The sequence below is a fragment of the Taurulus bubalis genome (assembly GCF_910589615.1).
Source record: "Taurulus bubalis genome assembly, chromosome: 5".
Taxonomy (NCBI): domain Eukaryota; kingdom Metazoa; phylum Chordata; class Actinopteri; order Perciformes; family Cottidae; genus Taurulus; species Taurulus bubalis.
This window is the reverse complement of record NC_136593.1, coordinates 18,736,013-18,747,592: the sequence shown is the minus strand read 5'-3', so window position 1 is coordinate 18,747,592 and position 11,580 is coordinate 18,736,013. Positions and strand designations below refer to the sequence as shown.

General features: G+C 44.2%; 2 protein-coding genes across 2 annotated transcripts in view; one reads left to right on the top strand and one right to left on the bottom strand.

The window, feature by feature from the left end:
- LOC306737288 (transcription initiation factor TFIID subunit 4-like) overlaps nucleotides 1–6,912 on the bottom strand; it is a gene marked incomplete at its 5' end in the record, with an annotated part of 9,248 nt that extends 2,336 nt beyond the window's left edge. Inside the window, 14 exons of the mRNA XM_079219006.1 lie at nucleotides 906–1,028; nucleotides 1,127–1,183; nucleotides 1,911–2,036; nucleotides 2,297–2,427; nucleotides 2,511–2,680; nucleotides 2,959–3,061; nucleotides 3,150–3,291; nucleotides 3,455–3,667; nucleotides 3,805–3,894; nucleotides 4,100–4,222; nucleotides 4,386–4,475; nucleotides 5,128–5,238; nucleotides 5,786–5,919; nucleotides 6,159–6,912. Coding sequence (XP_079075132.1) covers nucleotides 906–1,028; nucleotides 1,127–1,183; nucleotides 1,911–2,036; nucleotides 2,297–2,427; nucleotides 2,511–2,680; nucleotides 2,959–3,061; nucleotides 3,150–3,291; nucleotides 3,455–3,667; nucleotides 3,805–3,894; nucleotides 4,100–4,222; nucleotides 4,386–4,475; nucleotides 5,128–5,238; nucleotides 5,786–5,919; nucleotides 6,159–6,912 — 2,367 coding nt within the window. The remainder of the gene's footprint in view (nucleotides 1–905; nucleotides 1,029–1,126; nucleotides 1,184–1,910; nucleotides 2,037–2,296; nucleotides 2,428–2,510; nucleotides 2,681–2,958; nucleotides 3,062–3,149; nucleotides 3,292–3,454; nucleotides 3,668–3,804; nucleotides 3,895–4,099; nucleotides 4,223–4,385; nucleotides 4,476–5,127; nucleotides 5,239–5,785; nucleotides 5,920–6,158) is intronic.
- A 1,615-nt stretch (nucleotides 6,913–8,527) lies between these two features.
- On the top strand, nucleotides 8,528–10,511 carry LOC306736091 (protein LSM14 homolog B-B-like; the record flags this gene model as incomplete). Its single annotated transcript, XM_079217683.1, has 8 exons — nucleotides 8,528–8,654; nucleotides 8,739–8,902; nucleotides 9,051–9,180; nucleotides 9,308–9,487; nucleotides 9,595–9,672; nucleotides 9,890–10,030; nucleotides 10,137–10,263; nucleotides 10,355–10,511. The coding sequence occupies 8 exons, from the start codon at nucleotides 8,528–8,530 to the stop codon at nucleotides 10,509–10,511; spliced, it is 1,104 nt and encodes a 367-aa protein (XP_079073809.1).
- Between the last annotated feature and the right edge of the window lie 1,069 nt (nucleotides 10,512–11,580).

The window sequence follows — 11,580 nt, the reverse complement described above, 5'->3', positions numbered from 1 at the left end:
CAAATGTCTTGACTTCCTGTCACTCGTAGCGCCGCTGCTCGCACAGCTGTTGTACGACACACAGGACAATATTCACAAAGCAGCGCTGGTCAAAGACTCTAGCAGCGCTGGAAGCGGCCGTCATTCAGACGCAGTTCCTGGAGAAGTCGGTGAAATTCACCGAGCTGTGTGTGGCCTACGAAAAATATGATGTACCCAGAAACGAGTGCGTTTTATGTTCTGATGTTTTGGGGATTTCTACAACAAGTATAAAGCAGAAATGGTGGTTATTTCCATGGTGGATGGTGAAAATGATAACTGTTTGCACAGAGATAAGCCACAGAGATAAAACCCCGCCTCCTCTCCGACATAAATGACGTGACTGTAGGCTGTAATACAAACAGTTCAGCTTGTCAGATGCAACATTTATGACAGTGTTTGTCAGTTTGTCTGCTTGACAATCCCATTTTGCTGCAATAAAAATGATTGAAGCGAGATGAACAGACTGAAAACATATGATGATAAAATATGTGGACAAAGTTTTCCTTTCGGGACAATTTGCGGTTAAAAAAAAGGTAATAAATCGCAATACTCAATATATCGCAATACTAAATATATAGCAGTATCGTGATAATATCGCATCGGAACTTAAGCATTGTGATAATATCGTATCGTGGGAACCACTAAAACGACAAAGCCTGTTGGTCACTGGGGTAAAGAACTGACTAACTAGCTAGCTATGTTAGCTATGTTTTATTCTGACAAAGTAAGTAGTGTTTTAACTGTAACCTGATAGTATATTGCTGTTACTAGCCTTTAAACTTTGGTGTCTTTTTGGAGTCATACGTGATTCTCCATGCAGTCTTCATCCAGCTGGCCCAGGACAAATAACACTATGTGGGGAATGTACTGTAATTAGCAGTTACCTCGGCTGCAGCGGAGGAGGATGAAGAGTCCAGCATCTTCCTCTTCTTCCTGGGGCCGATGGCTGCCAAAGCTGTGAGGTTGGCCTCCCTCTGTCTCATCTGAGCCAGCTCCTGCTGCTGCATCTGGAAAATGCACAAACAGCAACATGAAAACTCACGCACGCATTGCCTAAACATGCAGAAAAAGACACTAGTTGACCGTCCTGCTCCTCTCATCTTACCTCTTTTGCCTTCTGCTTCAGAAGCAGCTGCTCTGGGTCCTCCTGCCGAGCTCGAGACTGCAAGGCCGAGAGGGAGACACATTAATAACTGATGCTGGCAGAAGCAGATCAGATCAAGTCCCCTGAATAGTCTTATAAGCATCTACATTTAGAGCTGCAACATTTTTTTTTACAGAACAATTCTTAAATGGAAAACGTGTTGTACATATGTCCCCATTGCTATTTGATATATCACACAGCACATTTGTTAGAAATAGTTTTTTCCTAACATCCTGAGGGTGAGTCAAAATCAATCGCAAGCAGCCTTTAGTCAAACTTCATACAAATACAATACAAATGTCTCCGGAGAAGAGAATAGCTGCGGGATACCAAAAGGCTCAAATGTAGGCCAAACAAATCAGCATTCATAACACCTGCTATTATAAAAAAAATGGGTGGATCTAAAAAACGCAACACAGTACGGCCTGGAAACAAAAAATAATAAAATCTTCATCCCAGAAGAGCAAAGTGCATGTGTTGATGAGGGTATAAGATGTTATTTCAATCTAACACAGAATATTTTGTATCGAAGTATTTATTTAAAAAAATAATTGATTGTGAAGAAATAAAAAGAAATAAAAGACTCTTAGTCTATTATGATGCTATTTCTGTGAATCCACATAATTTTACTTACTCTACTACCCCATTACCTTGTACTACAATCTTGTGTTAAGTGAGTTTCACCAATACCCTCTGGACATACTTTTATGATTATTATTATTATTATCTGTGAGTGGAGCTGCACCTTAGCTGCCTTTAGGAGGATCTCTCTCTCCTGTCCCTCCTTCCGTTGTTTCTCTAGCTGGTCCAACTGCTCAAAGAACTTGAGCTGAGCACGAACCTCACTGCTCTGCTCACAATTGTCATCCTCCTGCAAACAGACAGCAGTGACACAATGTTATCGCAGAAAAGGCTAAAAGGTTAAAAAACAAAGAAGAGATTATTGCGTTTATGTGAACTCAAAACATTGTTGGCTATATGCTTCACTTACATGCTAAAGGCAGCATCGTAAAAACAGTGGAACCATAGGCGTCTCAGCACCAATATTGATTGTATGCAAGACGTGCCCTAAACCCTGGGGAGGAAACATGTACACTTGTACGAGTCTCTCTCGTGATGCTATGAACAAACCTTGAAGTTGCCGTTTTTCTGCTGAGCCACTTGGGAAACTTTTCCCAACAAATTCTGGAGCCGCTGCTGAGTAGCGTGGGAGACAAAGTTCACCACCTCCGCACCGAGGTCGGTCACACCATACCTCCGACCTGGAAAAGAAACCGACATCTTGAGGGTTAAGGAGGTTGGACAGATGGATGCCGTGCTGTCAAAAATGTTGGAAGCGTCTCACCTATCTCCTGCATTCTCCTCTGTAGAATGGCAAAGGAGAGGAACGCCTCGTCCTTACAGGAATGTGTCACCGCTCCCACAAGTCTAGAATTGGTTGCGAGGATATTAGCGCTTTCCTCAGATAGGTTCACCCCAGCCATGGAGGCCACGTCGTTGATGTCGTCTTCATCTCTGTAAACATGAACGAAAGGTGTGGCACACAAAAAACATTGAAACTGACATATCACTATGAACTGTAATGTATCTGTCCAGCAAGATAACTGTCCAACTCAACATTTTTAAGTTAGAAAAAGTATTCCGAAAATGGGATTGAATAAACTTTTTTATTTTGCTGGGCGAGTTTCCAAGTAAAATGTCCACCTGCAAGTGATGCTTTCAGTAAAAAGCTGTGTGATTAAAAAGGACATTCATGTTGAAACTGATTTGAATTCTGTAATCTTTGTTCTTACTTGAACAGGGCACCCGCCTCTTTCAGCTTGTTCCTTTGAGCCAGGCTCAAGGATGCAGCAGCGACTTGTTTAGAAAAAGGTGACACCTCCGGCCTCACAGGAACTGGCAGAAACACCAAATCTCAATGAATACTACAGTATGTCACCCGCCGAAAGACAGACAGAAGATGTGATCACACCCACGTCCTTACCTGGCTGCAGTGCTTTCAGCTGGACCTGTTGCTGTCCCAGCATGATGCGGCCAGGGGCCTGATTCCTGAGAGTCACCATGGGGGTCGTGGGTAAGGCTACCTGAGGTTTCAACATTGCTCTCTGCTGTTGGGGCTGGATGACCTGCATGGATAAAGTTCCAAATGCAGATTGTATAATCATTACCAGAGAGATATCATGTAACCTTTACATTTGATCGTGCAATGTCAGGGAGAGGAAATATAAATACCGCTCAAAGTTACTGATTTTAGTTCGACATCTGAGAAATATGTGTTCATCGGTTTACCAGTGAGGGGGTCAGTCCTGGTTTGCTAATGCCTGGCTGGAGCTGAGGCCTGCTGACTGGAGCAGTGAGGCGGGGCGCTGGGCTGCCCTGGACCGCCGTGGTGGGGATGGGTGAGGTGGAGGGAACTGGACCCGAGGCTGGCTGGGGAAGATGACTCTGCTGGATGAAGGCTGCCGAGTCTGGGGTGAGCTGCCTCAGGGCTGGGAGGCTTCTCTACAGAAGATAAACAGGTTATATTTGACAGAAATGCACTTAAAAGATGACACACCTCTCATGCGTTCCAAGAAAATATAAAACAAATTTGTTTCGCTGGAAGGTAGAAAATTACATTAGAATATAAGCTATTTTACCTTGAGGAAAGGCACAAGGTAAGGTTGTGGTGAGGAGTTGAGCTCTTTGTACAATCTGCTGGTGAATTCCTCCGCTTCCAGTCGGCCCTCCTAGTAGTAATATTCAGACATAAATAGCTGAGAGAGAGCCATCATTTGCATGTACAGATGATGCTTCCACTTTTTAAAAAGGAAAGGTGGGAATTATTTTTAAGTCAATAGCTGTATTTATTTGTCATTTGACAATATCCTTGTCAAATGAGAGGCCTAATAGAGAAGTTGGCATGTGTGTCTCCTGTATGTAGGGCTCACTCACCAGCAGGTCCTTGACCAGGTCTCTCACACTGGCTGCAGTCTCTGTAGATTGCTTCCCAGTGGATGCCAGCTTGATCAATGTAGACAGGAAGTTCTTACATTTCTTCACGTTCTCCATCGTCTCCTGCCAAAAACACACAGAATTCAGATTATGAACAAATTCCTGTTTCATTTTTGAATAACCATGGTGTACATTTTTTGCTTTCTTCCATCATAATACGACTGTTTTCTAAAGCACACGCAGACACCCAGCTCTATCTGATCCCTTGGGGCACAGCACAACTCACTTTGCTCATTGTTATTGAGGAAACTGCGGTCCCAGCTGTTTGGCTGACAGTCCTGGGGGTAATTCCTGGTACTGCAGCCCCAACTGAGCTCTGGGAAGACAGACATCACAATCATCACAAACGTGTTATTTAGGTTGTTCAAATGTGCCAAAAGCCCAATTTTAAGTCATCGCAGAAGAGTGTGGGGTTTAACGCTGCTTCACAGTTGATCAAGTGCATCAAATGTCAGCTTCATAGGAGGAAACAGGTGTTCTTCTCCTGCAATGGAATTCAGTTGAGTTTGCTTCCTCAAGAAATTACTTTCTTTTCTTTTTTACAACGGAAAGAAGTCAGCACACTTTATTTGAAACTGGAAAATCTGCTGAGATGTTTCAGCGTGTGTAACACATAAAACTCTTGATAAATAAATAAATTCCCTCAATCTAGGTCTTAACTCTACAAATAGTAAATCCAGGAAACAAGTTACACAATTACCAATAAACCCAGGCAATCAAAAACACATGTATTCTCACTAAGCACCAAACAACCCTTCTTTTAGAGAATGAGTGTTTGTATCTTTACCATTGAGTCGAAATACACTGCAGTGTCCCTTTGATAATGTATTATAGTTTCATATTATGGTTATACATTCTGATATGATCAGTTTATGTGTCACACAGTGAATGGGGCACTTTGTATCAACCGTCAGTCTGTAGCATGAGCCAAGTTATGTCAATTGTTTGACGCCAACAGACTGGGTTACCTGAAGAATTGGAGGTCTGTGAAGAGTGGTGGCCCCAGCTTGTGGTGTCGGCGCAGGACAGCCTTGACGGATTGTGCTGGGGCCTACTTGTCTGCTGATGTTTCCAGGAGCCTGAGACAAGACACGATGGACAACACACATTTTTGTGTAACCAGAAGACGTCTACTGATTGCATCTTAAAGTTACACACAATTTAATGATCAGCGATCTCATATCATTGTTAAGATACGCCTTTAGTTGAAAGTTTCCATTGCACTTCCGTGTCACCATTTCAGTCAAGTGCTCATTCAACGATGCCCAGTAATAAAATGGTCAAATCCCATTTTAGTTCATAGAAATGTAACAGTGTGTGAGTGTGTTAAATGGGCAAATGACACCGTTTCGAATCAATCGCATGACCCTGAATTAAATTTAAATTGTATTGTGGCAGACTTTGTGGCACGAGGACATATACTATGGTTGTCCAAAAGTAAAACATATTGTGGTTGATACAACACAATAATATACAAGCAGTGTTACCCATATACCTAGACATGATATATCAATTAACTAATGTGCTATTAAACACGTGCTACCTGCGCTGTAGGCCAGATGGCAAGCTATACAAGGACTGTAACACTGACACAGAGCTCTTCCAAGGCAGAGAAGGGAGTCTTACCTGGGCAGGAGGCAAGCTTGTTGGTGTAGCGGTCCGAGGTGCCATGCCTGCCTGTGCCTGGGCCTGTATCTGGGCCAGAGCCTGCTGAGGAATCATCAGCAGCTGTCCACTCTCACTGCGTACAAGCACCATCCCTGAACCATAAATCATCACAAATAGTCTTATTTAGGGCATCTGGCGCACAACTCCTAGTGAGTCTGAGAGAACACATGCTATATATATATATATATATATATATATATATATATATATATATATATATATATATATATTGCATAACCAACATTCAATAAGAACATAATCATTCAATGTCTATTTGTACAATCATTGATCAGATGTAAAGGGAAGTGTGTAAATGAACGACCTCACTCACCAGGGGGGAGCTGGATGTTATGCAGGCCTATACTGGGCTGTCCCGGTGAGGTATGGGGTACCCTTGGGGCCAACATCTGGGGCGTCAGGGCTCGGATCCCGCTGGGACCGCTCGCCACCGTCGACGGAAACCGGACAGCACCGACGGCACCAGGAGTGACAGCCGGCGGCGGGGCCGCCTGCATTATTGTTGTGGGTGGCTCTGCCTTGATTATGTGCGACCCGGCGCTGACGTGCACTGGGTTGGATGGCTGGCTGCTGTTCACAAGCGGGGTTCGGATGCCGTAACCCGCGTGACCCGTTGTGCTGACCACCGCGGCACGGCTCGCGTCGTTGGTCCCGTTGAAAGTTGCACCCGAGCCCGCGGGTTGCGCGGGCGGCCTGACGAGCCCCGCTGGCTGAGCCGCAGGGGCGACGCTCTGCGGGTTCACGACCGTCGTCTGAATCACGCTGTTGGACGAAGGGTGCGTTATTGAGCCCACCAGCCCTTTTGACAGCGCCGGTCCACTGGTGACAGATATCACGGTACCGCCGCCGTTGCCGCCAATGCCACTTGTCGGCGTCGCCCCCACGAGAGAGTCGGCACTTCCTGAATTGTGAGAGTTCATAATTTGGCTCCCATTGAAAGTCTGCATCGAGTGTGAGCCTACTTTCCCCCCGTGGTTCGGGAGCGGAGTCACGGCGCCGCTAGCAACAAGTGTTTTGTCGGGGTCGTGTCCCGCGGTGGAGTCCGTGCTGACCGTCGACGCATCCATGGTTGAACCATGGGGGACCTCGTTATAATGAGACCCCCCTCCACCCCCCGCAACTTCAACTTGTTTGGAAGGAACACGGACGGATATTTGTGATGGGGCAAATACTCTGACAGTTTATTTTTTGTTTGTTTTTATCTCAGTCGGCTCCGGCGCTTGCTTTTCGTGTATACTCGGAGAAGCAAAGAGGAAAACAACATTAGTAGTTACAGCGTACCTGCTCTGGCAATCGTCTTGACCAAGTCCCAGCTGGACATTAGCTCGCGCTACCCCGCTGTCCGGGAACTATAGCCATGTAATTACCGGCTGCCTCGTGCATACACCGGTGGTTGTTGTGACACAAGAACGACAAGTGTGACTCTACAGGCTGCACGGGACGACTAACTACCGCTTTATTCACCTCTGTGTGTAAAAAAGGCTTATCCAGCGGACCGGACACGACCGCCATCTTCACACTCCTGCGAGCTTGTGAGAAGCGAGGGACTTACCAACTGACATGCGCGTGCGCACAACAGCAAAACGTCTCCGTACAGGGCTTTCGGCGAGCTGTGATTGGCCGCTCCGCATTCTAAAAGGCGGTACCAATGGCTTCAGCTGTCATTCCAGAGGACGCACGAGACGGAACAACATCGTACCGGAGACGAATGGTCTTCATCAAATATTACGCTGTCGCCGACGTGTTTCCACAAACCCAATGGCGATTTCGTGTCAGAATTGTACCGCGTGACTATTAGGAGAATAATAACGTGGTTTACGACAAGCCAACACACCTAATTTCAGAGTTCCCCCACTCTTGGTGCGCGGGGCAAGATGGCTGCAGTGTTTTGGCCAACAAGTGAAGTAGCTGTTGTAAAGAGGCTCGCGAGGGCGCCCCACCCTCCTTTTAGAGAGCAAATAGTGGAGCCGACAGGGCTGTCCGCAGTCATGGGACTAATGCCGTGGTTAAAGTCCCACGTGCGCTGATGTTGAGATTGTTTTCGGTTTTGAAATATAAATAAAAATGTAGGCTACTGTTGTCATGTATTAAAAAGTAAAAAATGCAGTACACTCAAGAGTTGCAGGCTCTACTGTGTAGTCATTCTGGCCGATACACTTTTATTTATATATATATATCACCTTTTTTTGTTTATCATAATCAAATACAGCTGTTAAGAATGTTGCATGTGCCAATGTATATGGAATTTCACCGACAGTTAAAATGGATTGATAATGACATATACATATTATAGTGTACTACTAATCATATCGTGTGTATATATATTAAAAAGAAAACGGAAACGGAAACATACAATTGTGTATATATACACAAAAAATACCAATTAGGTATTGTTAAATGGCAATTTGAGATGTCAATTTACATTCACTTTTATTTTCAACATAAACAAATGCGACTTGATTATCTGGAGTAGTATAATATGATAATAAGATAATAGTGGATTTCACATACAAATTCACACGCAGGTGTGCGTCACTGACGGGCTCATAAAGCGCACAGGTGCTCGTTAATTGTGCTCACAGCTGATCCGATTGGATTCGTGTCTGATGTGTGCGCCGTAGTTCAGTGCTCCGTGATTTAGCCACAGCTTTTTGACTTTGAAAACGTATTTTCGCTGCTACTATGAGTGCTGGAGGAGGAACCCCGTACATTGGCAGTAAAATCAGTTTGATATCCAAGGCGCAGATGCGGTATGAGGGAATATTGTCGTCTGTCAACACTGATAGGTCCACCGTCGCGTTGGCCAAAGGTAGGTTGATCGACGCGTAGTTGTCTCTATAGTGATGAATTAATTTGTATTTTTTTACCATTGCCTTTTTAAATTTCCAAAAAGTTAAATCCTATGGGACAGAGGACCGGTACACAGATAGACCGGCGCCACCCAAAGATGAAACTTATGAATACATCATCTTCAGAGGCAGTGACATCAAAGATATCACCGTTTCTGAGCCACCAAAACAACCGCATGGACTGCCTCGTGACCCTGCTATTGTACAGGTGTGTGTGTGCGCGCCCTGAGATTTGGCAGACTTTTTAAACATTATTTACGCATGCCATTCATCAAAAGTCGTATTACTCATTGATAAAACGGGTTCCTTTTTTTTGTCCTCCCCCCCCCCCCCCCCCCCCCCCCCCCCCCCCCCAGTCATCCCTGGGCAACTCCTCTGCTGCGTATCACCCGCGCTGGAGTTCATACAGGGACATGCTGCCCACCTACAACCAGCTGGCTGCTACCTCTCTCCTCAATCAGCAGTACAATGCAGCACTGGGCCTAGGTAGCACATGTCTCAATGTCATATGCTACATTTCATTTTTTCAATGCTAAAGTGGAATGCCAGTGGCTATTTCTCACATGAATCTGCTGTTGATCAAACCCCACCATGTTTGTTCCTGCTCCTTCAGTACCAGGACTTCATGGCCTCCCACCCAGAAGGGCTCCCATGGTCGAGCAGGCTGTCCAGACTGTGCCCTTGGCCACTGCCGCCCAGAAAAGGGGGAAGACTTTGACCCAGCCTCAGGCCAAACAGCCTGTTCGTCCAAACCAGCGCCCTGGCCAGGTTCAGAAGGAGAACGTACCCGCCAGTAAGCAAACAGAAACAGTGACTCGTAACCTTCAAGAGAAGGCACTGATGTGTTTGTTACATTGCCTCTAATCCATTTGAAGACTTAAACACTTTGTTTGTGTTTAGGTCGGGCACCATCTCAGCCAAGTGCAGCCAAGGTTCAAGGCCAAGGCACCGAGAACCAGAAACAAAGGCAGAAACAAGGTATTAAAATAGAAATGTGTGTTTTTCACTGATGGGTTGCAGTATTTTTTTTTTATTTAGTTTGTTCCATGTGAGGGCAGAAGTACAGCAGGCATTTTGTCAAAGTAAACTAATTGCTCTTCTGTCTGTAAGAAGTGCTAATATCAAGACGAGATGAACCTGTTCTAAATGGTTACGAACACTGCTTTTACAGTATAGTGTTTGTGATCCCGTGCAGGCAGTCGCAGGTCCAGGAATCGAAGCAGAGGCCAACTTCTGGTGAAAAACCCAAAGGCCACAACCTTGCAGTTTGAGTCAGACTATGATTTTGAAACTGCAAATGCTCAGTTTAAAGATGATCTTACTAAGGAGGTTGTGGGTATGTTCATCTCAAAGGATATCCTTCAAGCTGTCGAAAGTCAACATCACATAAAGCAATTTTGTGTGTATATATGCATTTAGTTTTTTTTTGTGAATTGCCGCAGTGGAAAAGGTGGATTCTGGGGAGGCCCAGGACAGCCCGGGTATGCAGGAGGAGGACACTCTGGGCGAGAAGTACTACGACAAGGCCAAATGCTTCTTTGACAACATTTCCTCAGACCTGACGCCCAGGTATTCATGTAACTGTTTGTCTTTGTTACCCCAGTGGTTTGTCATGCTCAACAATATCTACTTTTTATTTTTAAATGTTGTGCGTCCGCAGGAGAACCACCTGGGCGGAAGAGAAAAAAATGAATATGGAAACATTTGGAGTGCCCGGCCGCTTCCTGCGAGGCCGAGGATTCAGGGGCCGAGGACGCAAAGGACAGAGCACCGCTGAGCAGCGACCCCTCCCAAAAGTTGGTAGTGGGAGGGTGTGAAGGCACTTTTTGTTAACCTTTTCTGTAAATATTGTATTTTTCTACTTATTTAAAAAAGTACCTCCCTTTTGCTCCCAATTTGAAGCGACATTTATTTTTAATTTTCTTTCCCTCTATCCCAAATTCGCATTCAGGGAATTTTGTACATTGAAGCTTTATTATATGAAATGGGAGAGCAATTTATTTTAATCAAGCAGCTGGAAGCAAATTTATTAATTTGCAGTTGTCTTGGTAAAATGCAATGTGGAATTTGTCTTTTGAACAGGCCAGCAGGCACAAAGTAGGTTGTTTTTTTGTTTTGCGGGATAAAATATTAAATTCCTTTGTCTACTTGACTGTCCAATTGTAACAAATTGATTTTGGAGGACAGCTCTACTTTATTTTTGTTCCCTACTTGTAAAATTAAAACTGTGGAGGACTTTGTAACAGTTGCTATTAAATACCATATAATTAACAAAATGGCTTCCATCTCTGGTGCTGCATTGTTGTCCCTCAACCTTAAAACCACCACTTTCCTTAGGACTGTTCCTGCGTGAAGTGACCTGAAAGTGTCCAAGTGGATAATGAGAGCGGTTTGAATTCTCTAAATGCTAAGGAAATGCACATTGCAATGCTTTATTTCTTGGCTCCTTTAGCACAGGATGCACTGGACCATCCTTTGCCAAAGGAAAGATAATGCGGCTGCAACAGTAGCGCACCATTTGTCCGTCCTTGAAAACAAACCATTTGCTTATCTTGCACGGGTCTAACAATTATTTTCATAGTCATAAACTAATTGAATTCATGTTGCTGAATATGAAGACCGTGACAACCAATTTTCTTCTGTTTTATTAATTTCTAACCTGTGTAAAAAAAAAAAAAAAAAAGCAGGAATATGAATAATAAATATAGTAAAGTGTTGTTAAAAGAAAATCAAGCGACATGCAATGATAAATATCACATATCTGGAGAAGAGCAGGAAAATTAAAAAAACATGCATACCTCTTCTCCATAAATCTATCAACTTTTTATTTATCATACAAACCTTTGTAACGGGTTGCCTGTATTCCATTTTTAAGTTAAATTCCAA